Raw genomic sequence first — 22,850 nt, forward strand, 5'->3', positions numbered from 1 at the left:
TCTATTGCATTCAAAGTTTGCATAGAAGCAGGGTCCCTTTATCTCTCTTTTTTTAACTTATTATCTACCAATTTTAAATACATTAATTTAGACTTTTGCATGTGTTTCATTCAATCATTAATTTATTCATTCCTCAAATACATATTTATAGAGAAACTACTATATGCTGGACTTACAAACATAAGATAATCATTGTCCTTGTCCAAAGAAAACTTAAATTTTAGTCGGGATTACAGACAAATTCATGAGCAATTATCACACAATGTTATTACTAAAAATAAAGTACAGAATGCTATTTAAACATATGATAAGGAGTCCTTATCCCAAACTGAGGGCATTTGGAAATCCATTCTGAAAGCAATGTAGCATAATGGTTTAAAAAGTGAACTATGGTGACAGGCTACCTAAGTTCCATCCCAAGGCCTTCACCCACTAGTTTGGTGACCTCGGGCAAGTTACTTTATCTCTCTGAATTATCTTTCCTTGTCTGTAAAATGTGGACAATAATAGAAATGTATTTCAATAATTGTTGTGAGAATTTAATGAGTTGATAAACCGAATATGCTTAGAACAGTTCTTGGCATAGTTAGCTATCATCCTAATAATGATTATTATTGTCATGATTGTCATGAGTGACATCTAAGCTGATTCTCAAAAGATGAAAATAAATGACCCACATAAGGCAAGGAGGAGTGATCCAGGAAGAGAAGAAAGGGAAACAAATGTGCAAAAGTCCAAAGGAGGAATGGAAATAAACAAAGCCCACCCAAATGTGAGCAGCTTATTTATTCCAAGCTTGCTGTAACAAGGAGTCAGCCATTATCACTTGCATTTGGCAGATAATTAAAGGCTATCAGGGAAACAGGAAAGCTTTATTATTTAAAAAAAAATGGGGGGAGGATTCAGGTACTTTTGATTGAAGATTGTTGGCACAGAGAGGCTGGAGGTAGGCTAACTAGAACAAGGGCATCCCAGGCAACTGGTTTGGGAAGCATATTTGGCTTTTTCGTGTTGGTTCTAAGTTCAAAGTAGGGGACAGAGGAGCAAAAAATAGAGAAGCTGGCAGTTGTTGACCACATTCTGACTATTCTAGGCCAACTGCTGCTGCAGTGGGTGTCGTTTGGCTTCCTGAGCTTCTCTTGTGGATCAGAGTTTTATTGTCATGTGTGGCCTGGCCATTGTTTGTTTGTGTATTCATTCTCTTCTGGGAACTGCGAGTTCACCATAAGGAGAGTGTATAGCTCAGCAGAAGAGCAATAAGAATAGTAAGAGGTAAGGAGGGTAAGCAGAAGCCAAATTATGCAAGGTCGTGTGTTGTCTGCCTATCTGTCTGTAAGAGTGGGTAATTTTTAACAACAGCTCACTTATTTTGCAAGCATGAACATAATGTGAATCATGCATAACAACTCCATATTTTTTTTTTTTTTTTTTTTGTGGTATGCGGGCCTCTCACTGTTGTGGCCTCTCCCATTGCGGGGCGCAGGCTCCAGACGCACAGGCTCAGCGGCCATGGCTCACGGGCCCAGCCGCTCTGCGGCACGTGGGATCTTCCCGGACCGGGGCACGAACCCGCGTCCCCTGCATCGGCAGGCGGATTCTCAACCACTGCGCCACCAGGGAAGCCCACAACTCCATATTTGGAAGCCCATTTTGTATGCCATTACTCTCTGGGTGGACATAATAAGCTACCACTCCCACCCCAGCCCCACAAGATGTCCACGCAGTAATCCATAGAATATGTGAATATGTTAATTTATTTTTTATGTTACTGCAAAGGGACTTTGCAGATGTAATTCAGGTTAAGGATCTTGAGATGGAAGATTTCTCTAGATTGTTCAAGTGGGCCCAATCTAGCTGCATGAGTCCTTAGAAGTGAAACAGAATGGCAGAAGAGTGGATCGAAGAGATGCAGCAACAGAAGAGGCACAAGAGATGGCAGCATGAGAGGGACTCAACCTACTACTGCTGGCTTTGAATACGGAAGAAGGGAGCTACCAGCCAAGAATGCAGGTAGCCTCTAGAAGCTGAAAATGATCCTCAGCTCACAGTCATCAAAGAAATGGGGACTTCAGTCCTACAACCACAAGAAACTGAATTCTACCAACAAACTAAATGAGCCAAGAAGCAGACTCTCCCTTAGATCTTTGAAAAAGAATCGCAGCCCTGTAAGCACTGTGGTTTCATCCAGGAGAGACCTGTGTCAGACTTCTGACCTACATAACTCTAAGGTGATAAGTTTGTATTGTTTTAAGCAAGTAAGCTTGTAATAATTTGTTGCATCAGCCAAGGAAAACTAGTATACTCACCAAAGTTTATAAAGCTTTTCTTTCCTCTCTCACTAAAAGAGCACTCTGCCATCTCATCTCTGGGCCTCTGTAAGCCCACATTTCCTCACTTGTAAAATGGAATATCCAAAGATTTGTATGATGGGATGATCTTGGTATTGGACTGTGTTAAGGTTTTTACAGCCAACGCCTTCCATTGGCTTTGAATATAAAAATAATATCAGCTTTCATGTTTTGCATTCATACTATATGTACATAACATCACACATTTTGTTTAATCCCCGCACTAAGCACAAGAGGTGGGCATTTTTAGTCTGAATAAACATATGAAAAAAACTGAGATTCAGAGAGTGAGTACCGGACATAAAGCGACAATGTTGTCAGATGGCACAGCCAACATTTAAAGCCAGTCTGTCTCACTACAAAGACTGAGCTGTTCCCACTACAACATTCCCCTTCTCACACTAATGTTTCAGATCCAGAAACATGGTGATACTGCTTCTCTACCCTTAATAATCACCACTTTGGAGCTGATTCATAATATCAGGGTTTTTTATTTTTAATTTCTGGAATAATCAATGATTTATAAGCATCATTAGATACAGCACTATCATTAATGATGGCAATCAATGTAATTCAAACATCATGATGATCTGCGATTGAATTGAAATTAAAAGTTTTGGGCTTCCCTGGTGGCGCAGTGGTTGAGAGTCCACCTGCTGATGCAGGGGACACGGGTTCATGCCCCGGTCCGGGAAGATCCCACATGCCGCGGAGCGGCTGGGCCCGTGAGCCGTGACCGCTGAGCCTGCGCGTCCGGAGCCTGTGCTCCGCAACGGGAGAGGCCACAACAGTGAGAGGCCCACGTACCACAAAAAAAAAAAAAAAAGTTTTTAAGTAAAACTTTTTTTTACTCGTCAACATGGCAGAACAACAAAGCATTGCATACTTAATATTTATCATCCCAGAACTGAGCACTTTACTTCTGGTTTGTACAGTTTATTCAGTGTTGTAATGAAACCTTCCCGTGAGGCTTTTAAGAGCAGAGCTCTGGAGTCAGACAATTCAGTCAAGGGATTGTGGACAAATCACGTGGCCTCTCTACACCCACGCTTCCTCTGTAAAAGAGGACTATTAATAGTGCCACCTCAGGAGTGTTTAAGCTTTGAATGAGAACAATAGAGAGTTCTTTAGCTTTATCAGACTCATACAATTCAGGGTAACTAATTCTATGCATAAACATGTATTTTTAAATGATCATCTGTTACTAATCTAGGGAGCATGAAACCCTGAGAGGTCATTTGGACCCTGTTCTACATCTGGATATTTAGGGCAGGGTTATTTTCAGTATTAAAATCTCCACAGCCTTCTTTCATAGTTACTATCATCATCTCTGTTTCAATTAAACCCACTTCTTATTTGATCTTTGAAAATATGAAGCATATTTAAGTTAAAGTTCTTTTGAAAATAGAGAAAAGAAGCCACTCACCTTAACTCAAATGTAAAGGTGACATTAGAGGTAGAAGGCTGGTTAGTATGTGATGCAGTGGGCATTATTTGAAATGAGTGATGTCAGATACCCAATGACAGGAAAAAAATCACACCGGAACTTAAAGGAATTAAAGCTGGGAGCTGAGAAAATCTTGCCTCTCAGGAAAGACTGATGCCTCCCATCCCAACTTCTCTCAACACACCTACTCCATTCCTCTCCTGCTCAAAGAACCAGTTTCCTTTGTGCATTCAATTTGCTATGGTCTCAAAATGGCCAGCTCATATGCCAATGCCACCTCATAACCCAAGTGCCTACCACCCACCAACTCAGCCTCTCAGCTCCCCAATTCCAAACATCCCTGAGAGAGGAAGGCAATTGAGCAGTATTATCTTTTTTAATGAAGTTAAATAAATTATATGTCGCAGGAAAATAAGTCTTTCCCTCATCCAGTCAGCTGGATTAGGTAGAACAAAGAAATGGGGAGATTTGCTTAGAAGGGGATGTGGCTGAAACTTGCAAAGATGATGTCTCAATCCATAAAATAACTACACTGGAATTCTCCTAGTCAAACTGTAAATGTCTTAACACAGAATTAATTTTGACCAAATGCCCACCATGTGTCAAACATATAACTCTCTAGGTTCACTCCTCGCTAGACCCACACCACCAATTTCTTTCACTGACCTATCTTCTCTTGACATACTGACTGTGTTCGTTTCCTATTGCTGCTGTAATAAATTACCACAAACTTAATGGCCTAAACCAACACCGAGTTATTATCTTACAGTTCTGGGCATCAGATGTCCAAAATGGTTCTCACTGAGCTAAAATCAAGATGTCAGCAGAGCTGTATTCCTCCTGAAGGCTCTCAAGGAGAATCCATTTCCTTGCCTTTTCCAGCTTCTAGAGGCTCATGGCCCCTTCCTTCCATCATCAAAGCCAGCACTGAAACACCTTGTCTCCTGTCTGACCTCTGCTTCAGTCCTTATATCTTCTCTCTCTGGCTCTGATCCTCTTTCCTCCCTTTTTTAAGGATCTGTGTGATTACAGTGGTACCATCCAGATAATCCAGGATAATCTTCCCATCTAAAGATCCTTAACTTAATCACATCTGTAAAGTCCCTTTTACCATGTAAGATAATATATTCACAGTTTCTAAGAATTAAGACATGGACACTTTGAGAGGCCATTATTCAGCCTATCTCACTGCCCAACATAGAGTAGGAGATTAATAAATGTTTCTTTAGTTATTTACTTAACTACCATTCCTGCTAACTGTGCTCATATTTTAAATCTTAAAGTGCAAAAGAAATTCTGCATAACCATTCCTTTTCCTTTTTATTTCCAATACTTGGGTCTTTTGCTAATCACCTGAAACTTACATTTGCGGCAGATATGAAAATGCACTTGAACAGTTGAGAAATACAGAAAAATGTGATTTCAGTTGCCAGCTCAATCTCTTCTTGTTAAATCTCAAAAACTTGACATTTGAAGAGAAAGACTGTGTAACAGTTCCATTTTGTAAAATATTCTTCCAGCTTGGGAACACAGGATTTTACTTACAAGTTTCTAAATGTCCTCTCATCAAGCTTTAAAAATAGGGAGTCAAATACTAAAACAGGAGTTTCTTGGAAAAGATAGTGACAAGAGTTCTCTAATTCTTTACGTGCTCTTTGAGAAAATGTTTAAACAGAGAAAACAAATGATGGCCTTTCTGATCTAAAACAGTTCCAATTGCTTCAACAGATCACTGCACAAGAGTGAGCAACGACTTATTAAAATTCTGCCTACTGGAAGCACTTCCATTGCCCTTTTGTTCACAGAAAAGTCTGTAATGTTAATCAGCTACGGCTTTACAAAAGCTGGTGCCAAACATGAAAAGCTTAATGCTGAGAGCACGTGATCCCCAAGTGAGAATTGCACAAGTGACTCCTTCACGTAGTCCAGGTGGCCCCAGTGACTCCAGCCACCACCACCACTACCCTCTAGCTTTTCTGCTGCCCTGCTCTTGCATTCCTGATCTACAGCGAGCTCCATGAACTCCTGTGTATCTTAAGTTGGTGTTAAATAACTGGATATGTTGACGTATTGGTACAGGTCCACAATCCTTTATATGAAAATCTTGGCAGCCATGCGTTCAGAATTTGAGGATTTTTAGAAAAGAAACAGAGTACATATTATGTATTAAGTTCAACACCCCCAGTGGGTGTGGGTCAGTATTCCTTAATTTTTTTTTTAACATCTTTATTGGAGTATAACTGTTTTACAATAGTGTGTTAGTTTTTCCTTTACAACAAAGTGAATCAGTTATACATATACATATGTTCCCATATCTCTTCCCTCTTGCATCACCCTCTCTCCCACCCTCCCTATCCCACCCCTCTAGGTGGTCACAAAGCACAGAGGTGATCTCCCTGTGCTATGCGGCAGCTTCCCACTAGCTATCTAATTTACATTTGATAGTGTATATATGTCCCTGCCACTCTCTCACTTCGTCACAGCTTACCCTTCCCCCTCCCCAATATTCCTTAATATTTCTGCAGTAAAATAGATAAACAATCTCACCAAGCAAAATGAACTGAGATGACAAAAAACTTTCCCATCAACTCAGGTCAGTTTTTGCTGCTAAATCTGTTTTAGAAAGCTTACTAACTTACTAAACCTAAACTTACAAAAAGGATTCAATATTCAGAACGTTTTGGATTTTAGAACTTCACATAAGGGATTATGGACCTATATTACAAGTTGGTGGGGTTTTCTTTTTTAATTTTTATGTTGTTTACCATCCAAATGGAAGCTCAGTTAAAAACTCCAAACTACTAGAATCATAGGCTAGAACAGTGAAAAGAGTTTTAGTAATTCAGTGCTTCCACCTCATGTTACCAACAGGGAAATTGTAGCACAAAGAATACAAGTGGTTTGGTGAGGTTGTAAATGTCTCTGGACCTACTTTTTGACATCAGACAGACCTAGGTTGAACTCAGCTCTAACTAAATTTGTCATCTTGGCAAATTTATGCCCAGCCTTACGCCCCAGATTACCATGATTCCCTCTGTTTAGGGAGGGCCCTCTTTCACAGGGCTGTTCGGAGCATTAAATTTGCAAAAGCAGGTGCAGTGCTTGGCATAGTGAGTTGCACATACTACATGCTCAATAAAAGGCAACCATTACTGCCCTTAGAGTGATCTGTATGGTTATTATTGACCTAATTCAATTAAATTCAGTTAAGTGTTTACTGAATTCATCCCTGCAAGACATTGTTCTAGGTCACAGGGGTGAACAAGGCAGAATCATCTCCTTTTTATCCTGTAAAAAATTCCAGGGATTCTCTTATCTTCATTATGAGTGTGTAGACAGAGTCCTTGACACACAGTAGACACTTAATATATATTTGTTGGGTTGAATTAAACTCAAAGTGCTCACAGTCTAGCAGGGGATTTAATAATGCCAAGAGTGAAGAATGTAAGAAAGACCCTAAGAGTTTTTCAAAGTGCTATGGGAATTTTTTTTTAAGATTTCTTTTGTCTTGGAATAGGGAAAGACTCTAAAGAAGAGGAAATATTTGTGCTAGCCCTTAACAGTAGAATAAACATTCAGCGGGTATAGCTGGGAGTTTTTTTTAAAGGGCAATCCAGTCAGGAGGAAGAGCTTAAGAAAATTTCTACAAAGGTGGAAAATCACATAGCATGTTTAGTAAGTAATGGGTTATGTGCTTAGGGCCTTGCGTGGAGGAACTGCATGGACCACGTGCATGAATGATTCAGCCTGGAATGCTTCAGAGGTGAGTTAAGACTAAGTCAAAAACTGGAATGATATATGAAGGAGTTTAAATGACAAAAAAAAATTTTTTTTATCTTGCTTTGCTTTAGCAGGAGATGATGCAAGCCACCATGACTTGGGCCAAGCTTTCAGAAAATTGCTGTGGTGGCATTTTGTATGAAGGATTAAAGGACAAAGAAAGAGAGTGAAAGTAGGTATAACCATCAAAGGTATATCAAAAACATCTAAACCAGGGCAGGGACAGAGAAGAAGGCTATAAGGGGAGAAGTTAAAAAGGCATAAGAAGGGCTTCCCTTCCCTGGTGGTGCAGTGGTTGCGAGTCCGCTTGCCCATGCAGGGGACACGGGTTCGTGGCCCGGTCCGGGAAGATCCCGCATGCCGCGGAGCGGCTGGGCCCGTGAGCCATGGCTGCTGAGCCTGCGCGTCCGGAGCCTGTGCTCCGCAACGGGAGAAGCCACAACAGTGAGAGGCCCACGTACCGCAAAAAAAAAAAAAAAAGGCATGAGAAGAATGGATCGTATTTGGCAACCAATTAGATGTAAGAAGCAAAGAAACGAGAAGATTCAGAGATTACTCTTAGTTTTTAATCCTTGAGGGTTATGATGGTGCCAGAGAAAAGAGAGGGTACAGATGATGGATTAGAATAGTGGGAAATTATGAGTTAACTTTTAAACTGAATAACAAATTACCTACTGTTCAAAGTCAAAAAATAAAACTGGCAGGTGATGCCAAGAAAGTTGACCTTCAACCAAGAGTGGTTAAAAAAAGAGGCTAATGTCTTTAGAATCAAGTCATGAACCTGCTAATCTTGCATTGTCCTTATCTGGGGGAGGCTACTTTAAGGCCATGTGCTACGGGTGAGTGCATAAACTGTGGTTCCATTCCACAATGCAGAGATTTCCCCACCTTACAGTGCAAGTGCACAAGTCCACCAAGGAACTGTTGTCACAGGTTGTTCTTACTATGTAGGAAATGAGATAACTTACTCAAAAAGAACCCCTCAATATCTATGCCAGCCCTTTGGGCTGGAAGTGTAGCAAGGCAAGCAGGTGACTTCACGCAGAGCCTTGCAGTTGTGAGATGCTGAAAGTACCTGCCTCTCAAATTTTCCACGTTAGGTCCCTCCTTGCCTCACCTAGTCCCAACCCTGGGAGTAATGTGAAATCTTTTCCAGAACAAAGGAGCCATAACGGTACTTTATTAAGAAGTCTTTAATTTAAATTGTGATGCAAGGGTTACAAAGCGTTTCCTATAAAGGACCACAGAGTAAACATTTCAGGCTTTGCATGCTGTACGGTCTTTGCCCCAACTATTCAATTCTACCATTACATTGGGAAAGCAACCAACTATACGTAATGAACGGGCATGGTTGTATTGCAATAAGACTTTATTTTTAAAAAACAGGAATCAAGCCAAGTTTGGCCTCAGGTCATAGTCTGCCAACCCTGTTGTGTGGAAGGAGCTAGCCAGACCTTAGGCTTAAATTCCAGATCCACCAAAAAATACAAATTTACAAAATATCTGGATTTGAACATGCACCTCTGTAAAATGTGATACTTACATCGTCCTCATTGATTTGTGGGGTTTAGAGAAAATGTATGTAAAATGCCTTATAAATAATAGGCTTTCAAATAGGACAGTAGTCTTTTTCATTACAAGGCATAATATGAACAATAACTAACACTTACTGAATGCTTTTATGCTATACCAGCTACTAGTGTGTAAAGCACTTTACATAGTAAAAGTAAAGATTTTAAAAGATTATTTAAAAGATTATTTCATTTAATCTTCCAACAACACTCTGAAGTAGGAGCTATTACAGATCCTTTCTACTCATGGGGAAACTGAGGCACCAAGCACCAAGCAATGCCCAGGAGATGCTTACATAGATAGTGTGACATTGCTGTCACTTAATCCCAAGTAAACAGATTCCAGGGGCTCTGGTGCTAACCTCTGTGCTAGTTAATTAGCTCCACTAATACAGCTTCAATTGAAATGCTCAGAATCTTCTCAAGTTCCGCAGGGCTTTTCATGACTCATCACAGCATAACACAACTGAAAATAGTTTATACACAACTTTTGGAAATTCACCTTCAGGTCAACAGTCAAATAACATCTTGCATAAATAAAACACTTATTCCACCTCCCTTCCTGCCAAAGATCTTCCACCCCTTCCACCCCTCCCATCAAAGATCTCCAGTTGAGGGAAGCCAGAATAGTCCTGAGAAAGCTAATGCAAACCAATTTCAAAAAATTTATCCTATAATCACTCTAAAAACTTGCAATTTCAAAGCTACACTGCAGAATAGCATCCTGGATTAATTATGCCAGGCTGTAGCAATAACCTTGAATTAAAGCTGCAACCTTCTATTTTTAAGAAACACTTGCCTTTCTGGTTGATGAAACCTGTCGTCCCATCAGGTAACAGACGTGACCAGGAAAGAGAGAAGCCGTAATGAGTCAATCCAAGCTGTTTGATACATTTCAAATCTTCCTCCCACAGAGTGTAGCTGCCACAAGCTACATCGCCAGTCTGGTTCTTGAAAACTCTGTCTCTTCCCTGATGGGTGAATGTGTCCCAGACACAAGGGCCTTTTCCATCTGTATCCCAGCCTCCTGAGAAAAAGAAGAAAATGAAACAGTTACACTCTTGACATCAAGAGGCATATGTGGAATGTAAATATTTGTCACCCAAAGAACATCCCTCATTAACTCAATGTATCATATTGATAAGTTTAAAATATGCCTTTAAAATAACATGCATGAGTGGGTTATGTGTTCAGCTGTCCTTGATCCCTGAAGCTGATTGGTGGCAAATGAAAAATTGTTGCATAATGCCGTGGCATAGCAGGCTTTCACGGTTCATTATCTGAAGATCTCCCAGCTGGTAGACAGAGGCAGGGCTCAGCTTATGAGTGTCTGAATTGAAAACATCTCCTCCTTGTGAACATTTCTACTGGCCATGACTGACATGCCTTGTCCTCGTTGTGCACAAAGCAGTCTCGGGATCTTATCTTTGACCCTTGACACCTGAACCCTATCCTCCTGTCATCTGACCACGGAGCCTGAGATGGTCCAGTCAACTACTGTGGAGAGGAGGTTAGTTTTTGCCATTGTTGGGATGATATTGGTATCCTACATTCATTCCTTCATACCTCCCTTAATTCAGCAAATGCAATGTGTCAGGCTCTATGCCAAGCACAGTGGCTACCACAGTGAACTCTGCTGTGCTTCGGGTCCTTGGAGAACTTACACGTGATTATAAAACAGCCAACGTAAGGACCGTTGCATGAAAGCCAGGGAGGGACGTTTATCCAGATGTGGGCAGGAGTCTGAAGCCTCTTAGAGAAATGGCTTCTAGACTGAAATCTAAAGGAAATGTTGACTCATCAAGGTGAATTTCTCAGAGGTGGGAGTGGGGGGAAAATTTTTAAAAAGAGGAGGCAGGGTCAGAATAAGCCCAGAGGTAAGAGAGAGTGTCACACATTAAAGGGACAGAAGGTAAAAAATTACATGAGATTTGAAATCGCTGTTCACATAGAAATTTTGTTTAAAATGGTAGTTAGAATCCATTTTATGGTATAAAGGAGTAATGTTAAAAATCTCATGACTCCCTAATTCTACGTCTAAGGGCATAGGTTAGAGGAATGCTCATATATTTTCACAAAGAGATTATATGAGATTATTGAGGCAGAGTTTTCTGTAATAACAAACTCCTGGAAACAACCTATTTCCTATCAACAGTAGAACAGATCATTAATTTGGGGTATATCCATAGAGAGGAAACACTAATCAGCTGTTCAAGTGAATGAATCAGAGCATAGATACCCCTCTGCTCTGGTCTGTTTTTTTTTTTGTTTGTTTTGTTTTTTTTTTTTGCGGTATACGGACCTCTCACTGTTGTGGCCTCTCCCGCTGCGGAGCAGCACAGGCTCCGGACGCGCAGGCTCAGCGGCCATGGCTCACGGGCCCAGCCGCTCCGCGGCACGTGGGATCTTCCCGGACCGGGGCACGAACCCGTGTCTCCTGCATCGGCAGGCGGATTCTCAACCACTGTGCCACCAGGGAAGCCCTCTGCTCTGGTCTGAATGTTTGTGTCCCCTCAAATCCAGAGGCTGAAATCCTAACACCCAATGTGATGGTATTAGGAAGTGTGGCCTTTGGGAGGTGCTTAAGTCATGAGAGTGGAGCCCTCCTGAATGAGATTAGTGCTCCTCAAAGGAGACCCCACCACGTTCCCTAGCTCCTTCCACCCCAGGAGGATACAAGAAGTCTGTAATATGGAAGAGGGCCCTCACCTGGCCGTGCTGGCACCCTAATCCCAACATCCAGCATCCAGAACTGTGAAGAATAAATGTTTGTTGCTTATAAACCCCCTGGTTTATGGTATTTTGTTAGATCAGTCCAAATGGACTAAGACATCCTCGAAACTATAATATTGAACAACAAAAAAAAAAAATCAAGATTCAAAGAATGTATACAGGAATAAATACATGGAGCATAGGAGATTTTTAAGGAAGTGAAACTACTAAAACTGTATATGGATTTTCCACTGTGCTGTGGGTCTGCTCCCCTAACCCTGACTTGTTCATGGGTGGACTGTATTCTGTATGATACTGTAATAGTGGATACATGACATTATACATTTGTCAAAACCCATAAACTATGAACTTTATTTAATAATAATGTATCAATATTCGCCCATCATTTGTAACCAACGTCCCACACTAATGCTAGATGTTAATAGTAGGGGAAATTGGAAGAATGGGATATATGAGAACTCTGTACTTTCTGCTCAATTTTTCTATAAATGTAAAATTGCTCTAAAATATAAAGGTTATTAATTTGAAAAAGAATATGTATAGTACTTTTATCATGTTTTATGCAAAATATGTAAAACAAAACATGGATTTTCTGAACATATACATATGACGTAAACATACAACAGCATGCCTGGGGATGATCAATTCAGGCTGGTGGTTGCCTTTGGGTAGAAAATGGAGGGAAATGGAAACAAGGAGGAGCCTGAGGGCCCTTTGCATCTCTTACGTTTCACTCCTTAAGCTGGTTAACAGGTATATGAGAGGCTGTTTATTACATTATCCACAATCCTTTTTATATACCTAAAATAGTTCGTAATGACTTTCACGTAAGAAAGGAAGTCACAGCTAGAGCAAATAGACTAAAGCAATTATAGAAAAGTTTTTTAGATCCTCTTTTAGCATTTACTTACTCATATTTTTTTCACAATTCTAATAGGATTAGATGTAGTCTCCAGACCAACAAAAAGACAACCTGGGCTATAATTTATGGGAGAGAACCATGAGGAGACAGGAGAGGCTGCTAAAAGAAGGAGCTCTGACAAAAGCAAAAACAACAGTTGATATCAAGGTAGGGTACTAAAGATCTATACAAAGAAATCATGAATATTAAAAACTGTACTCTGGAGCCATGTCAAATAGAGGCAAAAAGTTTTATACATCCCAATGGCTCTCAAGTTATGTCTGTATATAGGGTTTAAAGGGAGGAAGAAAAAGAATACTGGTATTCAATCTTAGAATGAAATGGGTATGAATATTAAAATGCAATTTTGGTCAAGCATGGTGCTTATAGTTTTGGTTAATAGATTTACAATAAATGAAGACGCTTAATCTCAGTGAGTTTAGGCATAGTGTATTGGTAAATATTAACAAGTGGCTATATGTTAAAAATGTATATACCTATATGTGTATATGTTTATTATAAATTTTATTGATATAAAGGATGTGTAATACACCATCACCAAGCAATAATATGCAATGCTCTTTATTGTAAATTCCTTATAGCCAATTGATTCTCATACAATGCTTGTTTAGATTTTTGCCAAACTCTTATATCGGGAGCCAAACTGCAACATACAATCTGACAAATGTGAGTAGTCCTCACATGACTGTTGACTGATATCTTTGCTTAAATTAACAAGCACAATGAAAGGAAAATAACAAAGATGTACCAGAATTTCACTTGTTCATTAGTGACATGAGCAACTTCTTTGATGAACTGGATAATAGTTTTCAAACAGCAGAAGAATATTTCCTTGAATTTTTTGTCCTACTTACAATGTAACCGTTACAGACATGACACACAATCATTTACTCTGTATTATTAATATTTTTTCTATAACTTTCTTAGATCCAGACAACCAACAAAACAATAAATCAAATATTGACTTGTAGCACTTGCCAATATCTGTGGTATAAATACTTACACATGACCAATTTCAAGCAACCAATGTGACAGCACTGAAGGCAGAGTTGCAAAAAGATTATCAGTGGCACCTCATTATATAGTATTTCTTCTACACAGATATAAGAAATCTAAACAGCTTCAAGGACATAGCTAATAATAAACATAGTAAAATATTGAGGAAGTAAGGATTTTGAGTATTTATTACTCCTTTTTAATATAAATTATTTACTTATAAGTTTATGTAATTGAATTTTTAATGCTATGTTTAAGAATCAGCTCATAAAATTGCTGAAAACTTAACAGTAGGCACTGGTGAGCCAGTACAAGCTGGCTTCGCCACATCACTGATTGTGACTTGCCTAAGATCACACTCTTAGTAAGTAGTAGAACCAAGATGTGTCTCCAGATCTGTCTGATGTTGAAGTCCAAGTCCTTCCATTGGACCACACTGCGTTTAGTAATAATGACTGACTAATGAAGGAAGAGTCAACTGATGCCCGTGCTACTCAATTTATGAAGCCTAAGAAATGCATAACATGACTTACACATTTTGGAAGACAGTCCATCCGAGGTGCTTAAAACAAGTTTTGACAATTTCAAGAGGTAAATGTCATTTAGCAGGAAAATGTACTTATGTAGAGTAGCTCATTCTAGATGTATACTAGATGAAGCATATGTAAACAACATTGTTTCTATGAGAACTAGAAAATGAATTGCAAATTAACTATTATAAGTGAAATTTTGATTTAAAAATATACAGTGGCCTTTAAAAAAATAAAAAATTTATATAGTGGCCAGTACTCATTAGTACTTCAGTGTAAATTTTCCTGAATGAATGATATTAATAACTCATTTGCTCATTAGGGATCTTAAGATGTAATTATGTCCACATATTAAAAGTTTATTGTTCTTTATGAGGAATAAGACTACCGTTTCCAGGCAGACTACATATCCTGAGCTATCCTTCAAACAACTACAATTGCCGGATGGAATATGGGAAATGTATTGTTAAATGTGCCATCGATCTGGCAGGATGTTAGGGAACCCAAAATCAAAGTGAGAGTAATTCAGAAGCATAAGTGAGTAGCGATACAGGCTTTTGTCCTGAGAGCATCTGAGAAGCCCAGATGATGTGAGCTTGCATTTTAATGGACTGTGGGACAAGGGAGAAAAGAGACAAAGTCTAAAGCTCACCAAAATGGGAAGCCTGTGGTAAGATGCTCACATAAGTCTGATGATGCAAGGACTTCACATACAGTGCCACAATAAACAACAAGCTCTGCCTAAGAAAGAGACAACAAAACAGCTAACCCGTGGGAGAGAAATTACTCCTCAATATTTGTAACCACAACTCAGCTCTCAAACCATTAATTAAGTGTGAGAATGGAAAAAGACTTTAGCAGACATACGAGCTCTCACAGGATACTGGAAAAAAATTTTTCCTCTCGTTGGATATTACTGGAGGATAAATTTCTCCAAAACAATGATGTAAAACAAGAAAGAGAAAGATCCAGGATCCAGGAAATGAGGAATCTAACAGAATAAATCTGTGGAATGATGTAGCTGTGCAGCAAACCCAAGGAGTAACCAGTCCATGGGAAACCAGCCTATTTCCCATAGGCTATGGAAAATATTTCTTCAAGAATATTATACTACTAGAATATTTAGTTTGATTTTTTCAAATTTTAAAAAATTTACTAGAAAATTGTCAACATGCACAATAGTACAGTGAAGCTCCATGTACCCGTGGTTCAGCTTCAGCAGTTTCCAACTTTTGCCAACCTTGTTTCACCTTTATCCCACCCACGCTTCTTTATTTAATCTACACACATTTCAGTATACCTTCTAGCTGACAAGAATATTTCTAATTGGGGTAAAATACACATCACATAAAGCTTACCACCTCAACCATGTTTAAGGGTACAGTTTTGTGGCATTAAGTGCATTCACATTGTTGGGCGATCATCACCATCTATCTCCAGAACTCTTTTCATTGTGCAAAACTGAAACTTTGTAACAAATTAGCAATTATTCCCATTCTAATTGTGCATGGGGGTGGTGAGAGTGGGAAGGGAGAGGGAGAAAAAGTGGACAAATGGGTAAATCGTCATCTTTCACAGGGAGAAGTCAACAGATTATACCTACAACAGGAAAAAAAACTCAAAAACTAGTAATATAAGCATGATATTTAAGATATAGAAGTCAATGCCGAAAGGATTAACCAAAAGAATTAAAAGGGATTTCCTCTAGAGAGAGGAACATGGAAGAGAACAAGGGATTGATGGTTTCTGAAACAGTCTTGTTTTGACTCTTTAAATTATTTTGCTATATTAACTTTAGTTAGCATGAAGATGAATTTAAGAAATTATATTAAACATTAGAAAAGATGGCATAGAAAACAGACATTATTAAATATGTGGATAATCTAAACAAGCTATTAAAGTATAAAACAATAATAAAATGTCTGTTTTGTGAGAACTAAAAAGAATAGAATAACTAGATAGAACTAAAATCCTGGGCCCACAAAAAAAGAAATATATATATATATAAGCACCAAGGTAAGAAATCAGAGTTAAAGTGTTCTCAGATTCACATACTGTCTAGAAGGGGACTAAAGATATTGATTGACATTTTACTTTGTTATATTTTATATTCAGGTTAAAATTTCTAGGGTAAGCACTTAAAGAAAAAAATGTAATTTCTTTTTAAAGACAAGTCCAACACATATATAGCAGGTCTGTGCCAGGCTCTGTTCTAAGCATTTTTTATATATTGATGCTTCACAACAATATTATGAGTAACTGCAATTATTATGCCCATTTTTTGGGTAAGGAAACTGAGAAATGAAGTTAAATTAATTTGCCTAGATCAGTTTGTACTAAAGCTGAGATTCTAACTCAGACAGCTGAATTCCAGAGCCCATGCTCTTAACCATTATGCTAAATGAGGAAAACTAAATACATTTTTAAAAGGGCAGGAAAATAATAAAAAGTAAACAAAGAAATAAGAAAAATGAAAGCATAAAATAAGATGGTATGACAAGATATATAATCACTTGTAACAATATGTCAATGGGCTATACTCCCCAGAGAGAAGACAGAGATTGTCAGACTATATATATTTTTTAAATTCAGTGATATACTGTTAACCAACACACCTAAGACATAAGAATATAAAAACATTGTAAGTCAAAATATAGTGAAAGATATCCACCCTCCAAAAAAGCAAAGGACTTCAAGGAGGGAAAAAAAAGCACTAGAGATAATGTGGATCACCACATAATAAAAATGCTGTTTTAAATATGTATGCATCTAAGAATCTGGTTTCGAAACATGTGAAGCAAAAATTGACACAACTGAAATGTAAAGTTGACAAATCCACCTCCAAAACCCAAAACTCCACCTTGGATTTTAATCAACCCAAGTTCTAGCAAACAAGTAAAGAACAAAACCAATAAACTCTACTCTTTCATGAATTATTCCAAAAACTAAGAAAGAAAGAATTTCTCAACTCATTTCACATGGTTAGAATAACCTTGATACTAAAACCTCTCTCAGCAGCTGAAACAAGAGAGAATAAGGATAGCATTTAAAAACAAACTTGATCTAATTGATATATATGACACTGCACACTAATGAATGTTACAATTGAAAAATATGCATTGTTTTCATTCAAACAAAAATATCATGAAAGCTGAGCACAAATTGGTCCATAAATAAAGTCACCATAAATTTCAAAAAGCTGGAGAAATACAGACGGCAATCTCTAACCAATAATGTTAGAATTCGATAACTAAAGAACATTAGCTTTTTCCTTCAAAAATCTGAAAAGGAACATCAGAATAGCTTAAAATCAAAGATGGCATAATAGGGACTTCCCTGGTGGTCCAATGGTTAAGACTTCACACTTCCACTGCAAGGGGCATGGATTCAATCCCTGGTCCAGGAACTAAGATCCCGCAGGCCATGTGGCGAAGCCAAAAAAAATCTTTTCTTAAATGCTAGGGCATGCTAACACACGTATATGAAATCTAAAAAAAAAAAAGAAATGGTTCTGATGAACCTAGGGGCAGGACAGGAATAAAGATGCAGACAGATGTAAAGAATGGACTTGAGGACACGGGGAGGGGGAAAGGTAAGCTGGGACGAAGTGAGAGAGTAGCATTGACATATATACACTACCAAATGTGAAACAGATAGCTAGTGGGAAGCAGCTGCATAGCAAAGGGAGATCAGCTGGATGCTTTGTGACCACCTAGAGGGGTGGGATAGGGAGGGTGGGCGGGAGGCTCAAGAAGGAGCAGATGAGGGGATATATGTATATGTATAGCTGATTCACTTTGTTATACAGCAAAAGCTAACACAACATTGTAAAGCAATTATACTCTAATAAAGATGTTAAAATAAATAAATAAAATGTAAAAAAATGCTAGGGCTAAAACAATACAACATTAATTAATTAAAAAATAAAGAAGGCATAATAGTGGTCAACAGAAAATACTAAAAACTAAATCACAAAAAAATAGTAAAACACGGTGATATCTAGTTAATGCATGTATTAGAAAAATAGCAAGACTTATAGCTAAAAAATTAATAAAAGAGTTATAGCTAAAAGCCAAAAGAATATATAATGGAATTATAAAAAACAATCATCTGAAAAAGAGATAAAAAGAGGGGAAAGAGAATAAAGACAGATGAAACAAACAGAAAACAAATAGCAAGATGGTAGATTTAAACCTAACCATATAAATAATATCATTGAAGATGAATGAATCTAAACAACCCAATTGAAAGGCAGAGATTATCAGATCAGTTAAAACACCAGACTCAAGCTATATACTGCCTATAAGAAACCAACTTTAAATATAGAGACAAAAGAAGGTTAAAAGTGACAGGATGAAAAAGATGTACCATGCTAACACTAATCAAAGAAAACTGGAGTAGCTATATTAATACCAGGGTAGATTTCAGAGCAAGAATATTACCAGGTATAAGGAAAGCCATTTAATAATATTTAAAAGGGTCAATATATTCAGGGGATTTATAATCCTAATGTTTATTCACCTAATAACAGAGATTCAGAATACATGAAGCAAATACTGATTGAACTGCAAAGATAGACAGATCCACATTTGTATTTCGATAGTTCAATTAAAAAGACCAACAAGAGTATAAAAAAATGGACTAAAGATGTGAATAGTTCCTTCACAGAATGAGAAACACATGGCTAGTAAACATTTAAAAACACATAGGAGATCATTAAAAAACAGGGAAATGCAAATGAAAACCACAATGAGATACTATTCTACAACCACACAGTTGGCACAAATTTAAAAGTTGGGCAGTATCAAGCATTAAGAGAGATTGTTGCAAAGCAAGAATGTTTATACAATGCTGGTAGGAGAACAATACAGAAATATCTAGTAGAGTTAAAGAAGCACATATATCAAAACCCCATAATTCACATACCACAATATATCCTTTTTCTATAAATGTAGACCAGGAGACATATATAACCATGATTGTAAAGCAGCAACAAAAACCATCACTGGAAACAGCCCAAATTTCCTTTGTCAGGACAACAAATCAATGAATGAATGAATGAACTATGGAATAGTCATACAGTGAAAGACTATACAGGGATAAAGAATGAATGAACCACATCTGTATCAACATGCATAAATTTCCCAAATATAATATTGAGAGGGAAGAAGCCAAAAATACACACAATGTATTTCCATTTATACAATGTCCAAAACATGTAAAGCTAAACAAGAAATTGTTTAGCTATATAGTCTCCCATGCTAAAATCATAAAGAAAAGCAAGGAATGAATAAATGCAAAACTCATCTTAGTGGGTACCTCTGGGAAAAGGGGTAGGAGAAAGTACTGAAGAGGGGGTCCTAGAAATACGGTGAGTATGTGGATATCAGTTTCATTTTTGATTCTATACAAATAAATTATAAATGTTTTTTGCTATTGTTTTTTGGGAAAAGTTTTCAATTAGCAATAATCGTGCCTCGGATAAACATCATTGACTACGATACTGCCACTGCACAAAGCTTGCTATTGGTTTTTGAACAAACAAATCTTATAATACATTTCATTGTTCATAATAAGGGCCATATACTGAGCCTTAGCTTTCTATCACTCCTATATCAAAAACTTACATCGGCCATCTCATTCTCCCCCTCATGAGAACCCTTAGGAGATGTACTACTATTACTAATAAGAACAAAAGTATAAAGATTAAGTAACTTTCCAATATCATATAGCTAATAACTGTGACTATCAAAACATGATACCCCAGTCCTACCCTTATCGACATCAACAGTTTAAACTCCTTCGTTACTTACAACTTAGGTGAGTCTTAGACAAAATGAAATCTTTCTTTGTGAATTAATGTTTCGTTCCACCTCTACACATTTCCCAAACAATAACTGCAATATCTATCTTCCTTTGAGGATATCACAGTCTAGGTGATATCAGACAAAGTCTTAGACTACATTAAGATAAGAGCTATATTAAAATCATGTAAAAGCACTACGGGAGAACCAAGAAGCAAGCACTCAAGAGTTACTTCCATCATTGGGAGGCAGGCAGACTTGCCCATGAGAAAACATTTTAAGGCAGGTGCTGAAAGATGAGTAGGAGTTATACCAGTGGCTCTGATAAGGTAAAAGCAAACGCGTAATTCGGTGGCAATGCCGGGGGTGAATTGCAGAAAGAAGGAACTAGAAGCCCAAAGACCAGTTAGCAGGTTGTTCCAATATTTTTGGCAAAAATGACAAATTCCTGTATTTTGTTTTTTTAGTAATTTGGAAGAAAATAAAATTGTCTCTGAAATTCTTACCATATGAGGACATAGAAAGGATTCCCACAAAAAAACGTAAAAGATTGACATTACTTACAAATCAAAATATCAAAAACTTCTAAGGCTTCAAAGGATTACAGGAAGAGCACAGGCTCTAAAGCTGACATAGAGGAGTTTCAGCTCCATCTCTACTTGACTTCTCTGTATATGAAGTGAGAGGATAATATCCGCTTTGTAGGGTTCTCATAAAGATCAACTGAGCCAAAGCCAAAGTGTCTAGCAGGGCGTGTGGCAGACAGTATGTGTCCAGCAAGTGTTAGTTTTCTAGTCTTCTAGACTCAATGCAATAAATACTAACTAAAAATTTACACAAAAAGTGACCATTTGTTCTTTTTTCTTCTTTCTGTGGCCAGCTCTTGATGCCAGAGTACACATGTAGGAAGCACTGTAACTCATATTTGCAAACTGGCCTGTATGAAGATTCAGTGTCTGGACCTGCATGATTGGGTCTGTGGGGTCCTCGGCTACCTGGCTTAGAAGCCGTCATTACAAATGGTGTCATGTCACTTTCACGTTTGCCATGACAATGCCCTGTGTGAGGACATAGATCTATACAGACCTCAGTCCTCTGCACAAAGGAAATCACATCAAGCAAAAACTAAATAAGTGTGTGACGTGTGTGTGTGTGTATATATACTTTTCCTTCAAAACCCCAAAATGACATTACTTTACAACCTCTTCTCAAGAGCATTCTCTAACTCTTCACGATCACACCCTCCTCAGGGTACACACTAGACAAATAACACATAGTGTCGAGTCAACATTAAAAATATCTTTTGCCTTCTTTGCACTTTGAGCTCTGTCAAGGCAGGGTCCAGGTGTCACTCACTTATTTTTGTTTCTCCAGTAGCAAGAACGGCATATGGGAACAGCGTGTGCTTAGGAAAATGCTTTTTGTGTGGCATGCTTAACATAAAATAGGAATATTGATGTTTGCTATGTCATTGCTTCACAGAAACGTGGAAAAGCTGTCTCCATGTTTGTTAAGTGATTGCAAATTCTTTACTTGAAAGAGGAAATATAGGACTTCCCTGGTGGCACAGTGGTTAAGAATCCACCTGTCAGTGCAAGGGACACGGGTTCTAGCCCTGGTCTGGGAAGATCCCACATGCCGCAGAGCAACTAAGCCCGTAAGCCACAACTACTGAGCCCGCGTGCCACAACTACTGAAGTGCGCACTCATAGAGCCTGTGCTCCACAACAAGAAAAGCTACCACAATGAGAAGCCCACGCACGGCAACAAAGAGTAGCCCCTGCTCGCTGCAACTAGAGAACACCCACGCACAGCAGCAAAGACACAATGCAGCTGAATATAAATTAATTTTTTTAAAGAAGAGGAAACATAGTTAAAAATTCAAGTAATTGCCATTCAAAAATTGTGACCTGATGTACTTTCAAATGAAAACATTTATATATTTTTACAACTAACATTCATTAAGAATATTAGACATAACTATTCTATGTGAAACTTTGAGGTTGTGGAGAGCAAAGATTCCCTGATCTAGAAACAGTGCCCTGTGCCTGAAGCTAATTCAGAAGGGATGAGGGCCCCAAAAGTGATAAGAAAAACCACCATACCAAGTGGAAACGCATTTCACTATCACGGCACAGGAGGATAGAGGGTTCCAGAAGGATGTCTCCAAGAAAGTAAAAACAAAAGAAACGGATGAAGTATGTGATGTGTTTGAACAAGTCAAGAAGTAATTTACATTTCTGGCAAACAGTGTGGGGATGAATTAGTGAAAGAATCACAGAAGAGGAAGCCAACAACAACAAAGTATTAACTCTCAGGCAAAAATAAAAACCATACAAGAAAAGAAAGTCATAGGATGTTAGGCTCACTTGCACACAATATTTACATAAAACTGTGATGCAAAAACTAAATGATAATTTAAACAAAATTTGTTTAATTCCCAAATACTCACATTAGAAAATGGAGAAGAGGGCTTCCCTGGTGGCGCAGTGGTTGAGAGTCCACCTGCCGATGCAGGGGGCGCGGGTTCGTGCCCCGGTCCGGGAGGATCCCGCATGCCGCGGAGCGGCTGGGCCCGTGAGCCGTGGCCGCTGGGCCTGTGCGTCCGGAGCCTGCGCTCCGCAATGGGAGAGGCCGCGGCAGTGAGAGGCCCGCGTACCACAAAAAAAAAAAAAAAAGAAAGAAAATGGAGAAGAGAAAGTTTGCTTTGTGAGCAGAC

General features: G+C 38.4%; 1 protein-coding gene and 1 pseudogene across 1 annotated transcript in view; both read right to left on the bottom strand.

Annotated features, from left to right (window-relative positions):
- LOC131758188 (cytosolic beta-glucosidase-like) overlaps positions 1 to 22,850 on the bottom strand; it is a 561,551-nt gene that overhangs the window by 494,669 nt on the left and 44,032 nt on the right. Inside the window, 1 exon segment of the mRNA XM_067036251.1 lies at positions 9,946 to 10,173. Coding sequence (XP_066892352.1) covers positions 9,946 to 10,173 — 228 coding nt within the window.
- On the bottom strand, positions 19,719 to 19,848 carry LOC131759047 (U4 spliceosomal RNA; annotated as a pseudogene).

Source organism: Kogia breviceps, chromosome 6, assembly GCF_026419965.1.
Source record: "Kogia breviceps isolate mKogBre1 chromosome 6, mKogBre1 haplotype 1, whole genome shotgun sequence".
Lineage (NCBI taxonomy): Eukaryota > Metazoa > Chordata > Mammalia > Artiodactyla > Physeteridae > Kogia > Kogia breviceps.